The 20,596-nt window shown below is 43.3% G+C and overlaps 1 protein-coding gene across 1 annotated transcript in view; it reads left to right on the top strand.

Moving 5' to 3' along the window:
* PAH (phenylalanine hydroxylase) overlaps positions 1 to 20,129 on the top strand; it is a 36,702-nt gene extending 16,573 nt beyond the window's left edge. The window contains exons 4-13 of the mRNA XM_068401571.1: positions 5,774 to 5,862; positions 8,153 to 8,220; positions 11,032 to 11,228; positions 11,598 to 11,733; positions 13,035 to 13,104; positions 14,734 to 14,790; positions 15,797 to 15,892; positions 16,225 to 16,358; positions 19,360 to 19,475; positions 20,086 to 20,129. Of these exons, the coding sequence (XP_068257672.1) occupies positions 5,774 to 5,862; positions 8,153 to 8,220; positions 11,032 to 11,228; positions 11,598 to 11,733; positions 13,035 to 13,104; positions 14,734 to 14,790; positions 15,797 to 15,892; positions 16,225 to 16,358; positions 19,360 to 19,475; positions 20,086 to 20,129 (1,007 nt within the window). The remainder of the gene's footprint in view (positions 1 to 5,773; positions 5,863 to 8,152; positions 8,221 to 11,031; positions 11,229 to 11,597; positions 11,734 to 13,034; positions 13,105 to 14,733; positions 14,791 to 15,796; positions 15,893 to 16,224; positions 16,359 to 19,359; positions 19,476 to 20,085) is intronic.
* The last annotated feature ends 467 nt before the right edge of the window (positions 20,130 to 20,596 follow it).

Below are 20,596 nucleotides of genomic sequence, written 5' to 3' on the forward strand. Positions count from 1 at the left end.
TATTAAGAAGATAATAATAAACTTTATTAAATAATAAAGTTGTGTATAAGCATAGGCCAGTGTCAGATAGAGATACAGCTCTAAATATCAGCCAAGAAAGGTTTATGAGTGAAATTCTGACCTCACAGAAGTCAAAACTCCCGTGGTCAGCTGTAGGATTAGGATTTCACTGCATGTTACTGTGTTGATCAAAGGTTTTTTGACCTAGATTATCCTGTCAGTGCTGCAGAAAGGGACTTGATCCCCTTCTGTCTGAGAGGATAACTTGTGTTTGTTTGTTAGTTTCAGTAATTCAGAAATTGTATGAAGTGGGAGAAATTTATTGCCAAGGAAAGAGAGGAAGATTGATATTTCTTTTTGCTCTTTCCCTTTTTCTTTTTTTCTTTCCAGTTTCAAGTTCTCTCATGTGTAGTAAGGGTCCAGTCAAACTGAAATCCCCAAAGAGCCATATTTTGAAAGGTCAAAAAAGCCCTGTTTAGGGGATGAACGGTGGGTGGCAAATTCTGGGCTGAGGCAGCTACATGGGCAGAGTGAGACGGGAGCAGCCCGAGCTGTAGGAAGTGTGGTAAGATGCTGTCCTTTATCAGTGATGGCATTAACAAATAACAGGCCTCGTGGTGCCTTTTAGGTCAGCTTGCCTTTCAAATGAATCCTCCTGGCAAATCTGGTCATAATCCACAGATGCGCTCGTGTGAAATTTTATTCCTAAAATACAGAACAAGAGCAATATGCCTCCAGGGAGCAAAATCTCAGAAATATGGTTTATGGGAATATTGTCACACTCAGTTGACAGGTAAAGGTTGGGAAGGCTTTCTCCTGGAGGCAGCCTGGGTTCCCATGATACTCTGATTCTTTCACTGCTACCTAAGGATGCTCTCAGCCCTTTCTTGCTAAGGATTCATTTTGCTCATGCTCATGATTTGAGAAAAAACCCTATTTTGCTCAGTTTCCTATAGGAAGCACACAGTGCCATTGTTTGGGCACTGCTTTCCAGACAGTCAGAGGAAATTTCTGTATTCTGCCTCTTCTGTAGAGTTCAGTGTGAAACACGTGTGTATGTGCTTTATTGGGCAAGTGATAAACGAATGTTTTTTTGTTTGTTTGTTTTTTGGTTTTTTTTTTGGTCACTTTAACTGCTTTTAGGGTCTTCTCTCAATTAAAAGCAAAATATAATTTTGGTTTCCCTTTGACACACCCAAATAGTTACAAATACCAGATTTGGATCAACAGTGCAATTTTAGCTGAGAGCAGGCCCTCAAAATGCTCTAAATCTGAAGGTAGTTTTAGAGCTTCAGATGAGATGGGCTAGCAGTCACCGGGCCAAAAGCCCTTTGTAGAGATGGAAAGATTTGATGTGAAAACACAGTGCATCTCTTCATGGCTCTTTTTGGAAACAAGCTGGGTATCTGCAGTCCACTTGGAGCCCATGAATAAAAAGAATTAAATATTATTCTCTTGTAGCATTAGGGAAATGCAGACAATTTATTGCATTTCTGAGACAGACTGGGAGCTGAGGTTCTGAGTGGCCTTGTTTGCTAAACCCTGAGGCTGGCCAAAGTATTTCGGACTGTTTAAAAAAGGGCTAAACCTGGGCCTCGAACTGCTAATAAATTGCATAGACCTGTCTTTGACCCTTCTCACAATAGTTCGAATGGAAGAGTTCTGCAGAAGTCCTTGCTGCCCCTGCTTTGCTGCCTCTCATATAAATGGCTTATTAGCATTCTGCTAAGCATTTGACCCCATGGTAATTTGGTCACCACTTGGGTGTCCAGCACGATCCCACAAATGCTGCTGTTTCACTTACAGACAAATCAATATTTATTACTGATCAGCCCACGTTTGCTCCTCAGACCTTCACAGAGGCCCAGTGTTGCAACAGCTTGCCCTGGCAATTCATTAATGGCAGTGCAGACAGACAGCGAGTCTGGTGAACGGGCTGGAAGAGGATGTTGCAAACAAAATATGGGATAGATTCAGCCAGGGGTTAATTTGATTTGATCATTTAAATAGTTGCTGGGAGGGCTGGGGGCAGCCTCCTGGCACACCACAGCTAGGCAGAAGACCCGGTAACCCTTTTGCACCCTGGTTTCTGATGTAACAGGCTGTATGGACTTGGTGCAGTGCCTGCCCCAGGACTGTGCTCAGGACCTTTGATTCTTCTTTCCACAAGAGCTGAGAAGATTCAGGACTTTCCAGGACCCAACCTAACATCAGCTATAGTGGTGCAAATAGCACTAAGCATCCTCAGGGTTTCCCTTTCACAGCCTTCCCCTTTCATCCAGCTCTACAACATCAGAGCTGCTATCTCTTAGCTACTGCTGGTGTCTGGGTGGACCTAGGAGGAGGGCAGAGATCTGCTGAAAATAGGTCAGGTACCTATAGGGGGCTTCATGCCTAGAAGATAAGGTGCTGCACCTGTGTAGGGGAAAAACAAGCCACCCATCTCATTGCCCGGGACTGACACGGAAACAGCTCGGGAGTCAGTCTGTCCCAGAGTTTATCATGAGCTCTGCATCAAGTACTTCAGGGATCTTGAGAATAAAATGTATTTAGTGAAAGTAAGTCACTATTATATATCCATTTTATCCCTTCTTGAAGTTGCAATTATTCAAACCCTGCCCACCTAGGCCTTTCTGATTCAGGGCAGCAAAACCCTACAGACATCACTGCTGAAATCCACTGCAGTCTTCAGCCCCCACCGGTCTGTCTGCACAGCCTGGACCCTTCAGGTCATGGTGCGTCCCTGAGAACAGCGGTTGTTCACTTTAACGCTGACAAACCCCTTGCTGTGGAGCTGCCAGACAGCTTTTACCCCAGTGCCTCATCCCAAAACACTTACCAGTGTGCCTCACCCCAAACTGATAGTGGGGAGTCTGAAGCACAAAACAGTGAAGCGATTCCCCCACCATCACACAAAGCTCAGTGGCAGAGCTGGGAGACATCCTGATGCCCAGCTGCTCATATAGAATATAGGGGCAGGATGGCTGGCTGTGCTCACCCTTCACATGGTGTGAGTGAGTAGTGACTCCTCTCTGGGACTCAAACACACCTTTTTCTACTCACCCCCTCTGACCGGTTTAACTCAAGAGGCTGGAGGTGCAGGAAGGTTGCTAACAGCAAGGTGAGAGGGTATTTCTGGAGAAACTAGAGAGCGAGCGGTACACCCAGCAGATAAAGCCATCTTGGGAAGATCTTCCTGGGACTGCTGCTGCCATCTAGTGACTTGTTCAGGTCTGTTTTTTAAGGCAAAGCAGAAGGGTGTGCAGCTTGGAAAGTGGGGTGCAAAAAGCCACTTCTGGGACGGATCTCTGCAGCCTGGGGACCTCCCCTGGCTGGCAGCCACCAGCTGCCTGCTTTCCCTGGCCTGCTTGAAAAAAATCTGAGGGCTCCCAACAGGAGAGTTGGATGGAGCCAGGCTGGTGGTGGGACAGCAGGTCAGGGGGAGCAAGCACTCCGTGTGGGGCTGAGCCACCAAAGTGTGCCCTGTAAATCTGCTGTTGTTGCACAGGCCCCTCTGTGCAGGTGCCTCACAGAAACACAGCGCCACAAGTGCCCTCCATGTTGTTAGGCTCAGCAGAAAGCCAGGCTGAACAGTCCTGGAAAAAGAGTGATCCTCTTATCCCTTCGGTGGTCTATCCAGGACTGGGATGAGCCCCATCAGAGAGAGACGCTGCAGGGACCTCATGCAGCAGCTGCTGGCTGGGGATCAGGTTCGCTTGGCACAAAACCCAAAATCAAATGGTGAGGTATGGCTGAGTGACAGTGCTCCCAGCTGAGCAGAGAGCCTCACAGGGGAACGAGCTGTTTTCCAAGCACTGACTGAGCAAGCGACACCCATTCATGCAAGAAAGTCACTGAATGAACTGCAACAATTTATTTGTAGAGAGACTGCTCAGAACCCCCGGGGTTGGACCAGCAGACTTTTGGGTGGTACTGGCCTCGGAGTCCATGAAGCTTACTTGTGCTCATTGTGGGGAGCATATAGGACACAGCTGCAGGGCCTGAGCATCCTTACATGGTGGTCTTGTGCCCTTTTCTCAGAAAAAGTATAGTAGAACTGAAAGTGGTGCAGAGAGAAGTGATGAGAGTGCCCAAAGATAGCCCACAGTTGCTGTGCCTGAAATACACAAGCAAAGTCTCAGCCAGGATGATGGATGGTAGATGAAGGATCTGACAGGGAGCTATAAAACCCTAGGTGGCCTGGAGAAGGTGAATAATGACAAATGATGTTTATATGCAGGAACTATTTAACATCATATGGAATAACCAAGTTTAAAAAAAAAGGGGAGTTATTTTTCATGTCACGTGTAAAGAAATAATAGAGCTCAGTGCTGCAGAATGTTCTGGAGACAGAAGTGTACGTGGGCTCAAAGAGAAATTAGGGTATTTGTGAGGAGAAGTTCATCAGAGACTATTAACTTGAGGTATGGCTGTAACCTCTGACTCAGGCAGAAGGGAGGAGAAGGGAAAAAGAGAAGAGGCAGGCAACTAGGGTCAAAGGGCCAAAAAATATAAGGAAGGGACAGCAGAAGAGAAAGCCAAGTAAGCCAAACTCAGCAGCACTGGCAGCTCCCAGGATGTGCCCAACTGCCAGTGGTACCTGGTGGTGGTACCTACACATATGCTTCCCAAAGCAATGACAGGACAAGGGAGGGGAAATGTTCATGATCCCTGTGCTCCCTCCATCAAGCTTCCCTGTCTCAGTGTTGCAGAGAGCTGGGATGGCCAGGCCCAGTGGTGGCTGCCAAGGGGGTCCCTGGTTTGGTATGCAGTTGGATCCTCCTGGAGGAGATGGAAGAGGCGGCTGCAGCCTGGTATAGCCACTGCATGTGTGTACCAGGAGTCTTGCTGGTGAGGAGACACATGCCAGGGGACTGCCTGGACCACTGGGTGAACACATTTGTGCCCACTGCTCCAGGAAGGAGGTCTAATCTGGGATGACTGCTCCATGTACCTCATGAGCTACAAAGAGCCTCTTCTCATAGTGTAATTGCCATGAAGACACTTGCCTTCCGCTTTCCCCTATCTGAACACATGGCAGCTGGAAAGCCTTGAGATTCTTCTTTGCCCTCCACCTTATGTACTTTGATAAAAGGAGGGCCACATGGGCATTACATGCTGTGTCATCGATGTAGTCCCATTCCATACCCTGGCTGTGCATAGGAAGTGTGTATAGTATGTAAGTTACAAAGCAATGGAGAACAAGACACAGAATGTTAATTAAATGAATGCATTATTGTGTAATGACTGCAGTAATACAATGCTAGTCTGAGGTACTAGGGTGCCATTTATCATTTAATTTCAGCGTCCTAGCTTAAGTGAGACCACCAAGCAAGTCTTAGAAAGAGATTTTTCAGAGGGTCAAATAATCCTGTACCCTTCTTCTTGTTGTGGGCTTTCTTGCTGTTCCTTTGAAATGGCTGATTCTAGCTACTGTGAAAGGAAGGATACTCTGGAAAAATTCCTACAGTTTGGTAAGCCAAGAAACCAGAATAATAAACAGAAAATCATAAACATTACAAGCCAGCTCTGTGCCAAGGGCTAGACATTCCTGATGCTTTGTAGTCTTCCAACAGTACAAAACAGCCACAAATTCAAGACAACTTGCAGGGTTTGCTCTTGCCTCCTACTAGAGGGAAAGGCCGTTGCTGCCCAAAGAATTTAGCCCTTTGTGTATGTTTCTTTATGATGAAAAAATGGAAAGACCAGAAGGCAGCCCCAAACTAAGTAATGAAGAAGCATACCAGTCTCTTATTTTTTTTCTGTTTTGCAGTGCCATGGTTCCCAAGAAGTATCCAGGAGCTGGACAGGTTTGCCAATCAGATCCTAAGCTATGGAGCAGAATTGGATGCTGACCATCCTGTAAGAAACAGAGCTTTGTTTTTTTAACATGTTTCTAGTTATTGGGACAGATGTTTCTCTCATTTACATTTGCTCTGCCTTAAGACAAATCTAGTAAACTAAGTCTCATGTGGTTTAGGACAAGAAGGATATCACATTTCTAGGGTTAGAATCAACCCAGTCCCTAGCGTGAAGTAAATCAGACCAAAGGTTGCTTTAACGTGAGCAAATACCAGGACACCTTAAAAGTCATAACGGTCATCAGAGCACAGAGCCACCACAGAGGCACCTCTGGTTTTCCCAAGTGGCTCTGATATGGTGACTTCAGACTTGTTTTGTGCATCACTAGTAACAAAAACTTCAGAAGCAGCATATCATAGCCCAGAGAAAGGAACCCTGTGCAATGTGCTCTAGGTGAACCTGCTTTGGTAGGGGGTTGGACTAGATGATCTCCAGAGGTCCCTTCCAACCCTAACCATTCTGTGATTCAGTGATTCTGTGAAGACTCTTTTTTTTCATCCTTGGTCACATACACACGATTGAGATTAGTGCCTTGTTATGAGGCTGTTAAATCTGACATGATTCTTGTATGGTGAGACAGAACAAAAGAAAAGGTCTCTGTTTCAAGAAGTTTGTGGTTTAAATGGTAGAGTCAGAAAGTCTTGTTCATTGACTTAGCTGATAAAAAAATTTATTCAGCAGTTTTTCAGCTCTTCCAGATAAAAGAATACTGCCTCTCTTCCCTCTCCAAGCAAACAACAACTTATTTTCATTTGTCAAAACACACTGAGTTCCATGCAGTGGAACCGAAATTGCTGCTATTAGTTTAATTGAGATAGGGTGATTATAAATAAATTACACGCAGCGCAACAAAAATTGCTGCTGTTAGTTTAATTGAGATGGGATGATTAGTCATTCACTACCTATTGCTTAATTCAAGATGTGTTATGTATCATGTACAATGATTCATGATGTTCGGTGTGGTCATATGAAAGGCAGAATGAAAGGAGATACACTGACTCAATGGCCCCCTTGCGTGTCATGCAGGAATAGACCAAGATTGTATTTGAAAAAGGAAATTTTAAAAAAAAATATATATATTAAAAGGAACGAAGCATCTTTGCTCCAGTTCCTAGCATCAGTTAGCAAGCAGTTTATGCCTTAAAACGGAAACCCAGCTGCTGGAGTAAATAGGTGTGACAGTAGATAGAGTGTAGAAAAAGAGAAATGAAAAGAGTCTGTGTTTTTAATAGTTAAATGATATGGGATTTAATCACAAATACCTCTATGACAGGCTAATCTTGGACAGCACATTTTTTTAGGTCATTGACTGCCTCTTTTTGACTCATACTCTTAGATCTGCACTCTACTTCAGCTATCTCCTATACTCGGCTGTATTTTGTGGCCCCTCAGTCCAGTTGTGCTGTGCACCACTAACACATGCATTCATGAACTGCTGCAGTGCCCAGTGAGTTGTTGCTTTGCCCTGCAGAAGTATGTCCTAGCTTGGAAGGACGTTTCTCCACTTTAGGCGGGGAAGACACTCCTAGCCCTGAGGAAATTTCAGTCTAAATAGCAGGCACACTGGAATAGGAGAATAGTTATCCTAGATGAAGATTTAGAGATTATATTTCTTATCCCTGTTTTTATTGGTAATTAGCTGCAAAGGTCAAGCTCCAAACCAGAAGATCTATTAGACATTCTCTGTAGTAATTAAATCCCTTCAAATGGTTGAATTTGTAGAGCAAATAGGGCTTTTTGGCCTGCTAAGTGCCTACTGTTCTTCTAACAGTTTGAAAATAAGCACCTCTAAGTGTGGTTCATGATGAAAATCTGCCTAAAAAGTCTGACTGAGTTGATGAGAGTGTTTCTAATGTGGTTTAACTCTGATCCTCTGGACCAGCCCAGCTCAGCTAGGAACTGCAACAAGCTTCCTGAGGAATTAGAAGGATATGATTATCGAAGTGCCGTTAATAAGGTGTATTGCTCTTGCAGGAGCACCTTGCTGGTGCTGTAAAGGAGCATGTTTCCCTGTTTTGTAGCAATGAAATGAGAAAATGAAAGGATTTGGGGGGTGAGAGGTGCTGGGAGGCTGTGGCTGAAAGGCTGCTCTGGTGGCCCCGCAGACAGGTAAGGAGCAGTGTCCCACTCAAACAGGGCGCAGCAGAGCCGGGCAGGATGAAGGCAGCTTCTCCACTCACACTCTTGCACTTCTTGGACTGCACCAGCTGTGCCCAAGGGTGCTCGGTGAGAGGAAGGCTGTTCACCACCTGCACTTACACAGGGACTGACCATTGCTGTTTCTCTTTAGGGGTTCAAAGATCCTGTGTACCGGGCCCGGAGGAAGGAGTTTGCAGATATCGCCTACAACTACAGACAGTGAGTGCTCAGTGTGTGGGCAGAAAGCAAACCCACATCTCCTGCAAACTCACATCTCCTGCCCTCTCCTAGGGCTCTCACCCTGCTCGCAATCCCTATTTTTCCACAAGCTTCCTTCTGCTGTTGGCTTTTCTCTGTTGTGTGTTTTTAAATCTTCCTGTTCATTCATTTATCCCCAAATCGGAGTAAAACAAAAGTAAATTGTTCCAGGCACACGTTCAGAAGAGAACATCACCTCCCTTCTTTCCCCACAACACCCCTCTTCCCTGGCTTTTTTGTCTAATTGAGCAGCAGACTGTGTTGTTACTACAAAGACCTGAGCATTGAATAAAGCCGCTTCTGGTATTCTCCCCATTAAACTAGGGCTGGGGGAGGAGTGCCTATCATTTACATTAAAGCAGGAGCTGCATACACTATTAAAATAATGAATAACTTATGGTTCTGATGCTAATCCAGTGCCTGATACTCTACTTTTATCATGTCTGACCCAGCTGCAATCAGCAATTTGGGCTTTCATTTCCTGAGAAAAATAAATGAATAGAGATGATAAATTCAGATAGAACAGGCTTGCTTGATTGCTTTCAGTGATCAAATCTGGAGGATATAAAATCCTGTTCCCAGAGCCACTCACACATTTACATCACTACTACTGGGCCTGATTCTTGCTGAGACTGGTAAAATTGTGATTGCAAAGGATAAAGTAACATATGTTGTACATTTAGGGCTTCACTTTGCACAGGACTGCAATGAAAAGATAGTCCCTGAGCCAAAGAGCTAATAATCTAATCACAAAATGAGAGACAAAATTGGACTGATTCATGGAGAATGAAAGTAGTCAGGAGTCCAGTTTATAGCTAGAAAATTTGGATAAGACTTTGTGGCCGGATATGGTTGGATCTAATGCCCATTTATAGGTATCCCACAGAAGATTTATCTTTCCTGCATAACAGATAGCAAGTTCTGGTCTCTAGTTTGCAGGCTTTCATCAAATCCTGCATAGAAATAAAACAAAAAACATGTTGACTACCCCCTACCCCCAAGATTCAAACTGAAACCGTCTTAGGAAGATGAAACCATTATATTCCAAGATATAACTAATTAATATTTAGTCTTTTACCATATCCTCAGACACATTGCAAACAGAGCCTATACAGATCTGGACCTATGTCCCAAAAGCACCTTCTCTGTGAAGTTCTTGGACCTTCCGATAAGGTCTTTCAGTAACAGAGCAATAAGCAGGGTGTGAAAGCCTGGATGTGGGCTTCTGGGGCTTGTGGAAAGAAGGCACATGGTTTTTGTAACTTTGGGTGTTGATTCAGGAAGGCCCAGATGGATCTGTGATGTCCTTGCCCTGAGTGCTACACTTGGCAGACATGCCTTTCAGGGTCTAGAGTGGGGAGGAGAGGTCAAAGGGGTGTCTCCAGCACAGGGGGACAGAGATGCAGAGAACTGGGCAGGAGGAAAGGGACAACCAAAGTTATCAGACTTCATGGGAAGTATCTGAAAAGGCAAATGTACTTAGCTTGTGAAGTCAGCTACAAAGGTGAGGTGGGTCTGTGGTTGTTTGTCTCGTATTCTTCTTCCTGCCATCAATTTCATCCTCTTCTTTGTCCCTTCTTGTGCACCTGTTTTGTTCTCTCTTCTCCTGTTGTTTGCCTCTCTCCTCTGCCTTTGCTCTTTTGCCTTCTCTCCTGATACATTTACTGGTTGTTTTTGTTGAATGCTTAATTTCCCTGTCTTCTCTTTTCTTTGCTTTTAGCTCGTCTCTTCCCTCTGCCTTCCTTGGCTTCTGCCCCTGTTGATCCCTGAAATTTTTTAATTGAAATTTGGAAGATTTTTAAGCCATATCTTCACCCTGTAGCCCTGGAAAGTGACTGAGGGTTAGTTAGGAACAACAATTCTCCAGCAATCCTCATAATACAACATGATTTTTAAAGCTCCACAGATCAAGGAGGGCTGATACAGAGAGACAGAAAATGACGGTGCTCCAGAGGAGCTGCCCCGAGGCTCAAGGAAAAAATAAGGGAGTGGGAGATGGTGGGGTGTCATCAAGAGTTTAACAATGGGTCTCTGGGGCTTGGAAAGCTCCAGCATTATTCCAGCAGTGATGTTAACCCTATTAAGTTACTTAAAACCCTTTGATTTTTCAAAGCTGCTGGATTCACCTATGGCCCTATCATTATTGCTAAGGAATTGACTATTCACAGGAGGCCAAACTACATTGCTTGTGGTCATCTAATTCCTGCTAGCTTCAACATGAGCTAAGCACAAGCAGGCCCGAGGGTGGGATTTGACTCAAAATTACTCATTACAATTATAAAAAGTCAAATCGACTGGAGTCTGCATCTGTTACAGCGTAAAGCACAGATCAGAATTTCTCTGCCCCTCCAAGAAACAGAGTTTTCTGGAACTGATGGTTTTCCTGTTGTAACCAAAACAATGTAGTGTGTGTTAGAGTAAGAAATACAACAGCTGCTCCGTATCTAGAAGTGCAAATAAATTGAAACCAACAGCCAGCAAATAATTTTAGAAGAACATCTTGATAAGACAAATAAGCACTCATTTCTTTTTACCACAGTAGTCCAAGGAGTTGTCTAAAGGCCAGTATCTCAGCTGAGGTCAGTAGAGTCCTTCCTGGCCTGTGCCTAGGGGCAAGTGAGGGTCCTTTTGCACCTGCATGTCAGACCAAAGGCATCTCCCCTCCTGCACCCGCAGCTCCTGGCCAGCCCATGTAAAGCTCCTGAGTATGATGCTGGTGGCATATGATATTTTCTCTGTTGCTCCTATGGAGGGTATCCATTTTCTTTCTAGTGGCCAACCTATTCCTCGAGTCACCTACACAGAAGAAGAAAAGAAAACATGGGGCACCGTCTTCAGGGAGCTGAAGAGCCTCTATCCAACTCATGCTTGTTATGAACACAACCACGTGTTCCCACTGCTAGAGAAGTACTGTGGCTACCAGGAGGACAACATTCCTCAGCTCGAAGATATTTCAAAATTCTTGCAGAGTAAGTTTGAAGCATATAAAAGAATCAAATCAAATGAAAGGCCTCAGCTGTCAGTGGAGGTGGTGCTTCCAGAGCTGGAAAAGCAGTCCCTGCTTTATCACAGGCTCCCTGTGGTGCTTGGGCACATCACTTAGCCTGTGTCCCAGGTCCCTCTCTAAAACTTCCAGGGGTACGATGGTAAAGATGCTCAGATACTGTGATGGTGGTACATATGGGTAGAAAATTCCCTTTTCTTTCACAACTGAACTCTGTTTAACATAAGGAGAGAAAAGAAAACTATTATCAAACTTTTTCCACTGTGAGGAGTCCAGATAAAGGTAAATCAAGCACATTATCTGCTTTTAAGATGACATTTTTTCGTCCCTTCAGCCTGCACCGGATTTCGCCTGCGTCCTGTTGCAGGCTTGCTCTCCTCTCGGGATTTCTTGGCTGGGCTGGCGTTCCGAGTATTTCACTCTACGCAGTATATTCGCCATGCGTCCAAACCCATGTACACACCAGAGCCGTAAGTACTTTGGCACAGAAAGTGTGTAAGGTTGCAGCAGACTAACAGTGGGGTCAGCCCAACTGATAATAACCATGTGGGACTCTGGGGCACTCCTGGGAACAGAGCTAATGGAGAGTGGCCAAGAGACTGCTCTCTTTTGAAAACATTTTCAGAAGCTTTCTGATCTTTTTAACAAGCTACATCCTCTTCTGCAAGTTCTTATGGGACTGATCAGACAGTTTTGCTGCTGAAGGCATACTTGCATGGTGGCTGGGAGGAGAGAGAACAGTGTACAAAGGCATTTAGCTTAGCTATTAGCACCCAAATAGTGGTGTGAAATCTAGTGCAGGCACAACTCAACATGTTGCAAGCAAGCTTCTGGCAGCAAGATAGAGGAAGGCCAGATCATTGATCCCTTCTCTTTTTCAGTTTTATATTGTAATGTTTCTCTCTGTCCCTGTCCACTGTGCTTTTCCACTTGCTGTTTTCAAAGCAGTTTTCTTCCTTTGCTTCATATTGTTGCAATTCTTTCTCCTCTCCCTTACCGTTTCTTTGCTTCCTACTTCTTCACACAACCTCCTTTTCCCCTCCATTTTTCTATTCCTCACTCTTCTGATTTTCCTCCCTGCTTCTCCTCACCCCATTCTCATTGTGCACAAAGCCAGGCTGAAATATCTTTCACAGATCTTGCCCTCCTGGGAGCATCTTATCCCTCTCCCCTTTCCATTTCACCCAACAACTTCTCTGTCTTTGAAAAATCTAGCAGTTGCTAAGTGAGTTCTTCCCCAAACATGTCTGCCCAGCTGCCAACTTCAACTTGTGATGAAAATAGTCCTACCTGAGGAAGGGCGAGCTTCCACCTCTCAGTGGGAGGCTGTGGGCCTGAATATGGACTGGAGTTGAGCTCTTGAGGTGCATATTGACACCACTGTGAATTGTGTTAGTAGCCTGAGCTTCATCTAAAGAGGTTTCTTGTCCTTGAGACTGAAAAGTCCATGTTCCCTTTAGCAGGGTGATTTCCTTCTGGGCTGGGTGGGCAGTTGCATGGATGGGTTTCTTCCACAACGAAAAACAAATAATGTATCATCCTTCCTCTGAGGGATGTATGATGAGAAAAGCACTGAAAACCCTGGATGTGCAAGCCTTGCCATCACAAGAATAATTTTAGAGCAAAACATTTTCCCATGAGTCTGGAGCATTATTTGCTGGTAGGAGCAAATGCATGGCACTCCTGACTATGTGCTGACTCTAGGGCATTCATCCAGCATTGATGGACTTTTCCAAAATTAAAGTTATTCAGATGTCATGTTTTCCTGCAGTGATATTTGCCATGAGTTGCTAGGACATGTGCCTCTTTTTGCTGATCCCAGTTTTGCTCAATTTTCCCAGGTAAGTTGCTCAGTAGTTTTACTGTTTTTATAATTGAACATAGCAGAGACTAGGTAACTCAGAGGATGAACCAAGAGCTATGAGGGGTGGGGTGTTTATTAGCATATTGTTTAAGAGTGGCTGAGGCTGATTTATTTATTGCTTGAAATCTTGACACAAATCACTGAGGTGAACTCATATACCCAAACTCCAAACATCTGTCTTGTTGAGTTGTTTTTTTACAGGCAAAGCCATCATCTAAAACCTCTTTGTAGATGTTGATCCTTCTGAGCAAAGTTAAATGGCTCATGAGTCAGATGAATTATTGCCACACCCTGCAGTCCAAATGTTAGGGAAAGTGAAGATTTTTTTTGTTTTCTATTGAAGCCACAGAGAAGGCTGAGTAAAGTGGGGAACTGTCCTAGCTGCAAGCATGGGTGAAGGCTGGAGAGAAGCTTTCTCTTTGGTAGTGTTAATGTCTCTCAAAAAGAAGCCAAACCTTGGTGAAGGAGTAAACTTTTGGCTGCATCTTATCAGAAAACATGAAAAGACAGAAAGAGAGAAAGTCAGAAAGACAGAGAGACAGGAAGTCAGACAGAAAGAGAGAGAGAAAGAAACAAAGAAAGAAAGAAGCAAGGAAGGAAAGAAGGAAGGAAGGAAAGAAGGAAAAGGAAAGAATGAAAAAAGAAAGAAGGAAAAAGAAAGACAAGAAGAGAAAGAAAAAGAAAGAGACAAAGAAGGATGGAAAGAAGGATGGAGGACAGAAGGGTGGAAGGAGAGAAGGAAGGAAAAAAGGAGGGAAGGAGGGGGAAGGAAGGAAGGAAGGAAGGAAGGAAGGAAGGAAGGAGAAAAGGAAGGAAGGAAGGGAAAATGGACTGCTCACAGGACAAATGTCGATTTGATGTAGTTAGTAAGCACTCAGTATTGCCCTCAGGCTCTGCCCTTTCCCAGTGCTGGGGTTTCCTTCAAGATAAGCCCTACTGCACCTTGGCTTATTAGGATTTGACATGGTGATGGCTGCTCACATGCTCTTCGTGTGGCTGTGTGGGGGGCTCGGATTTTGCACTGCACGGTCCTCACTGGAGCAAACCAAGAAAGATACCTGGTTATATACAGTCTTGTGTAGTTGTCTTCTTAATGCAGCTATTGCATGCCTCGCAGGAAAGTCTCCTGTATCTCCTAAGGTATGAATAAGCTTTTTCAAATCGTGCCCTGCCATTCACAAAAAATAACTTATTCAAGGCTCCAGGAAAACTCCTGCAATCAGGGCCCATCAAACCAAAGAAATATATTTAAGGTGTGTGGGTATGACAGATTTACCTCCTTTTGACTGTATCATTCTCTCGGGTGTGCATTGTAGACTTGATCAAAAGCCTGTCAAAGGAAGAGGAAGATTTTATTTGACCTCAGTGGGCTTTATATCAGGCACAAAGGATCAAGCTTTGTAAATGACATTTGGACAGTACCCTTTGTTCATTTCTGGAGAGATTTCTGGTTTAAAGTTGATGTTGCATGATAGGAACATGTCCTGTAAACATTTGTGTGTGGTAGTAAGTGATGGTAACATTTAAAATGTGAGAAATTACGTAAGACGAGACAGGAAGAATGTTTGCAATAAACAGCTTGAAGAATAATGGTTTATTGTTACAGGAAATTGGACTGGCATCTCTGGGAGCTCCAGATGATTTCATCGAGAAACTTGCTACGGTAATTTAATAAATGAGGGCTCTATTTTCCAAAGCACCCTGTGTTGTCTTAATTCTGCTGCCACTGAAGTCAGTGATAGAACTCCCATAGAGTTGAATGGGAACAGAGTGAAGTCCATGATTGGAAAACCCCACCCTGAAACAGTTGCATTAAAGGAAAATAACTTTGGCACCCCTTATTCAAAGTGACAGCTGTGATTAAACACAGAAGCCCAGAGAAGTTTTCCTCCAGCACAAACATATTGGGCAAGAAGAGATTACATGTTACTACATCCCTACAGGAAATTTCAGGAGGCAGCTTCAGTGGTTGTTCTACCTGCGAGTGTCCCTTCTCTTCCACCCTGCCAGGCAGATAATGTCCTCTGCAGTCCGTGTGGCTCACCTGAATCCTACTCTGAGACTACTGAGAGCCAGAATTGCAAACTTCAAATAAAAACAAGGATATGCCTATGAGATTAGTGTCCCCAGTGCCAACTCACCTGGGCAAAGCATTGCACCATCTTTGCTGTTTCAGATAGTTGAGGTAGTTCTTCTGAGCCAGAGCAGGTATCCCTTCAAAATGACAGACCAAGAAGTCAAGCTAAGCCACACACCATCTTCTTTCAATATTTCACTAACTGTCCATTCCCTCTCTTGCTGCTGCAGCTAGATGCCCTCTGTGTGAAACATGACACAAACTTCTGTCAACTAATGTTCAAACTTCAATAGAGTTGGCCAGCCAAAATGAAATCTTATTGCTATAGTTTCATTGTCTCTGCTCTGCTGACAAATGTAAGCACAGTAAAGCACAACTCTGTCAGGGAACTGAACTGTTTTGCAGGCGCATTGAGTCTGGACAGGTGAAGAATTTCAGTCTGTGGGGACATTTATTGTTTTTATACAGTTGATATTTGACACATGGCAACATTTTAAATAGAAAAGTAAACTGCAAATATATTCAAATCAATGATATGCGCCTGCTCTTTTTGATCAAGGAATCATACGTTTCTGTCTTATTTTCTTGCTAGGTTTATTGGTTTACGGTGGAGTTTGGTCTTTGTAAGGAAGGCGATTCACTCAAGGCATATGGCGCAGGGCTGCTGTCTTCATTCGGGGAGCTGCAGGTGTGTTCTATAAAACAACATTTCAAAGATGTTTATTATCACTCCAACTTCTCTTCTGAATGTCTTCAGATCCTTATTTTGCTTCATACTTTGTGCATAGAAGTAGCATGAAATGTCGTACTTCATTGAAGAGCTCTAACAAATGTGTCAGTGTGTACATACATAGGGGACTCATACCTGCTTCTTTCCTAGTAAGTGACATTGTCATTGTATTCCACAGGAGCAACTCTTTCCTGTTTGAAACTGGGTGGCATTCAGTAGCTCCACATTTCTTTCACAGAGAATTCAAGCACTTTTTAAAGGAAATAAATTTCTTATCCTTTTACTCCTAGTATTGTTTGTCAAGTAAGCCTGAGATTCAGCCTCTTGTCCTGGAGAAGACTGCTGTGCAGAAGTACCCTGTTACTGAGTTCCAGCCTGTCTACTATGTTGCTGAAAGTTTTAAAGATGCAAAAGAAAAGCTAAGGTAATCCAGTCATTCCATATAAGATCCAATTTCTTGTCCACTGCCAATACAATGGATCCCATTGCCATAACAAGTATTAAGTTGACAGAAGTGTTTTGAGAGACATTAGAAAAAGTTGTGTAATGCTTAAAGAGACTAAGCAGCTGTTATACTCAAAATCTTGTTGTGGGCAATAAGGGGAACATACATTATACATGAAGCCAGGAATTTGTGGTTAGTCTAACTAAGAGTTTTGTCTGTATAACCAAAATGCCACAAAAAGTTAATATTAGTCCAACTGCAATGATGCTAACATTTAGGGTTATAGCTAGCTAATTAATGCAAAACAAGTGTCTTTAACAATACTAGTTATAAGTTCTCGTACAAAAATTCTCCTAGTTTTCTAGGAGGAAAACTCCTTTTCCACTGAAGTTATACTCACCCTTACACTTTCCTTTATGGTTTAAGTCAACAGTTTCAGTCTAGTAGGGGAGGGTGGGGTTGTCAAGTAATCAGCATCTTGAGGTCTTCAGAGCAGGGTTGTGATGTTAATGAATGGAGCTTCTTCCTCTCTTTTGTGAGGAGGTGGATGGTGTTGATGCTTCCTTTCTTCCTCCTCAGCCCAAGGTTTCCTCAAGGCCATTTTTATGTTTTCTAACATGCTTTACATCTTGCTCTTTCTACATTGGTCTGCAAATATATGTTACTTCCGACTTTACAATTTATGTTAGATATTTTTTTCTTTGTCCCTTTTGTTTCCTCTAAAATTGTTTTTTTTTTTCCTCAGCTCCTAAATTTGCTTTGTTATGAATAATTGACCAGAGGGGAGTTGTTGATAGCTCAGGGACAACCAGCATCATCCTATACTCACACTTTTAAGGCCTCTATTATCAGCCCATGTTGGTGCTCCTTTATGGGCCTTATTACTTTAGGGTCAGACTTAGTTCACTCTGTACAGCCTAATTACTTGCTATTCCTGCCTATATAAAAATTATTAATGATAGGCATTATAGCACACAGTTATTCAAAGTTAAGCAAAACTAAAACAAATTAGGTAAGTTCTTCATGGTCATTAGACAATTGCTATTACATCTAAACAGAACCGCAAGCAAGCCTAATAAACCCAATCCTGAGGCCTGTGTGGTTAGCTTAATACAGAGCCTCCAGCTTGTTACCAGCAGTGTGTTTACAAGACTACAGGGCTACACAGTAAATCTTTCAGACATCTGTGACTGAAATACAGATTCAGTTCCAGTTCAACAAGACTTTGAAATAATGGTCCAGGTTCAGTTTTGGTTCTTGAAACAGGAATGACTCAGACTGTGTTTGGGGTTCAGCTTAGGTTTCACCTCACAGCAATATTTCTATTTCTATTTAAAAAAACCACCACCTTATTTCTGGATGTTAGCAAAGCCACTGTCAGTTAGCCTTGGTTCACACTCAACAAATTTTTCACTTGGAGATGCCACACAGGGACTTTTTCTCTCCCCCCGCCCCTTCACAGATAAACATATACTGAGACCCAAGATAGTCTGCTGCCTCAGGCTCCCCAGCTCCAAAGTCTTCCTAGCTACCTCCCCTTCTGCTTCCTTAGTTGTCATAAGCCTGCAGCCTCTCCTTCCACCCCTTTCTCTGGGGTAATACCTGATAAAGATGGCCTTCACTTCTTGTTTGTGCTATTAATATCCTGTGCACAGTTTCTATCTTCTCTGTATATTTCTTCAACTGAATAGCAAGTTCCTTGAAAAAACAGAAGATGCTGCCTTACTCTATAAAAATGATCTTGGAGCTTCTTTTAATTGTTTCAATGACCAACTTGGAAAACTGGTTAAAGTGAAATAGAGGGCTGGGGGTTGGTCCAGTGCTTGTGTTCATGGCTTGCACCTGGACATATGTATTTGTGTGTAATGGAAAACCTCCCTGAAAAATTATTCTGAGGCTGACCTAAAATATTTCAGCTTAAGGCATTCATCTTCTAACTAGGATCTTACCTTCAGCTGAGATTTAGGAAGACTGTCTTATAACATGGATCTCTCCCCTTAGAAAAACTGGACTGATGCCACTAAACACTCATCCTAACCAACATAATTTTTTTCCACTGTCACACCTTGTGGCCTGCTCACACTGAACTCTATTTGAGGCAATGGCCTTAGCTGATAATAATTAGGACTAAACTGAAGGAGCAATGTGGAGGTGGCATCTATCATATTCCACTGTTCTGGGCATATGGGATTTACCATGCTGAGTCACAGTCTGTATACTGGGGCTCCATAATCAACTCCTGCGTGCTTTCCTTCCTCTTTCAACAATAACTTCAGTAATCCAAAGCAGAAATATAAGCCAGTATCCTGCTGGGGCCTACAAGGAGCCTGGAACAATAGCTCTGACCATCTCATCCCATTCAGAGTCCTCCTTTCCATAGCTCTGTGGTTATGCAAATCAATGTTTTCCCAAGATACCAAAATCTTAATGTTTCTGCCATGGAATTAACTATTTTGCAGAAAGGAAGGCTGCAAATAAGGGGTGGCAAGAGTGCTGCTTCACTCCATTGACCATCATCTCCTAGCTTTGCAATGACCTGGAAGCCACTACCAACCGTGCCAGAAGTTAGCGCTCTGCTTGCTCCTTGATATGCCAGAATGTCACAGATACTTGACCTTGCTTTCCCAGAAATTGCAGACTTGAATTAGGATTCTTACATTTTGCATTACTGAAAGGAAATGAGGTTTTCAAGTTTAGCAAATCCCATTCGCTACATAGTTGGCCTATACCAGGAGCAGTGTTGCCATGCTAATAGCATAATTAGTCCTGTTTGGAAAAAAACAAAGGTGGTAAGGACAAATGCAGATTCAAATGCATTACATAATGCTGTATGTCTCAGATCACTCAACAGGAATTTCAGTTATTTCCTCTTGCAGATTTTCTTATTCCCCTCATCAAATGTACACACCAAGAAAAGAGTGAGTCGCTGAAAAAAAAGCAGCTTTGCAAGTTTATATGTGTTTTTGTATTTTTGCCTCAGGAAATTTGCTCAAACGATCCCTCGTCCTTTCTCTGTTCGGTACAATCCCTATACCCAGCGGATTGAAGTCTTGGACAATGCAAAGCAGCTGAAGAACTTAGCCGACACTATCAATAGTAAGGAACTACAGATTTGTTACCTTGAATTCCTCAAAACTTGGATCAGAAATAGCAACCACAAAGCAGATTTTGTCTTGTTGCATTTAATGCTCTGAGCCTGACCAAGTTCAAGCACACATCTCCTTTCTGGTGCAAAAATTGCTTCCTAATTCTAGCCAAGCTTCAAAATGGCATTTCCACTTGACTAGTTTGTTACATCTGAAACATCCAGTTTTAGTGGAGGTGCTAGCAAAGGCCAGAGGGCCTTGTGATGGATTCTGATGTGTGGCTCTAGCTGTTCTCAGTAAGGAAGAAAAGGAAAAGCTTGGCTTTAATAACATTTCCTTTTGCCATTCTAGCCTTTTTCCTGATATGTTTTCCCCCTAACATTGGCTAGCCTGCTAAAAGGCAGCACCCCTGATCCTGTGAGCCACCCTTGTATGGCTGATGAAGGCAAAGGGCTGACCTCACAAACTTTACTCCAGTAAGACCCTAATAAATGTGTCCAATCCAGCACTTCTTTGTTCACCTTACTCCTTCAGGGAATGGATATAAAGGGTAAACATATACAGGAGTGTTAGAAATGGGCTAGCTGTAGGATTAACTACTCTGATTCTTTCCTTTGCAGGTGAGATGGGGATCCTTTGCAATGCCCTCCAGAAGATAAAATGAAGATTTGCTGTAACTTGCTATAACAATCTGTAACTTGCTGGCTACTGACTAGAAGATGCCATGTTCAAACATTAGTCTTCAGCTAGTCTCTGTCTATTATCTTCCTGTGTATTGCATGAATGCTTATGTTATATATCTTAATTACTATAGATTAGCAGAGAAAAAGACACCTACAGGTGACCCTTGACTCTTTTGGCCTTCAGACACTAATCCACTTTTTCTCACTAATGCAAAAAAATCACCTTAGTTCTGGGAATCTGAGGAAAGCCCTCATATCTCTTGTGCCAAAGATTAGCAGAAGGAGGGGATCTCCAGTATGCAGAGCTACAGTCTGCTGCAGCTGTGAGGTTGCACTACCACCCTGGGCCCAGAGACACGATGGCAATGACTAACAGACTAATCTACCTTGCTTTCTCTCACATCTTTGCAGTTGGATATGAGGTCAGTTTGCCAATACTTCGTCCAAG

This window comes from Nyctibius grandis, chromosome 5 (genome assembly GCF_013368605.1).
Source record: "Nyctibius grandis isolate bNycGra1 chromosome 5, bNycGra1.pri, whole genome shotgun sequence".
Classification (NCBI taxonomy): domain Eukaryota; kingdom Metazoa; phylum Chordata; class Aves; order Nyctibiiformes; family Nyctibiidae; genus Nyctibius; species Nyctibius grandis.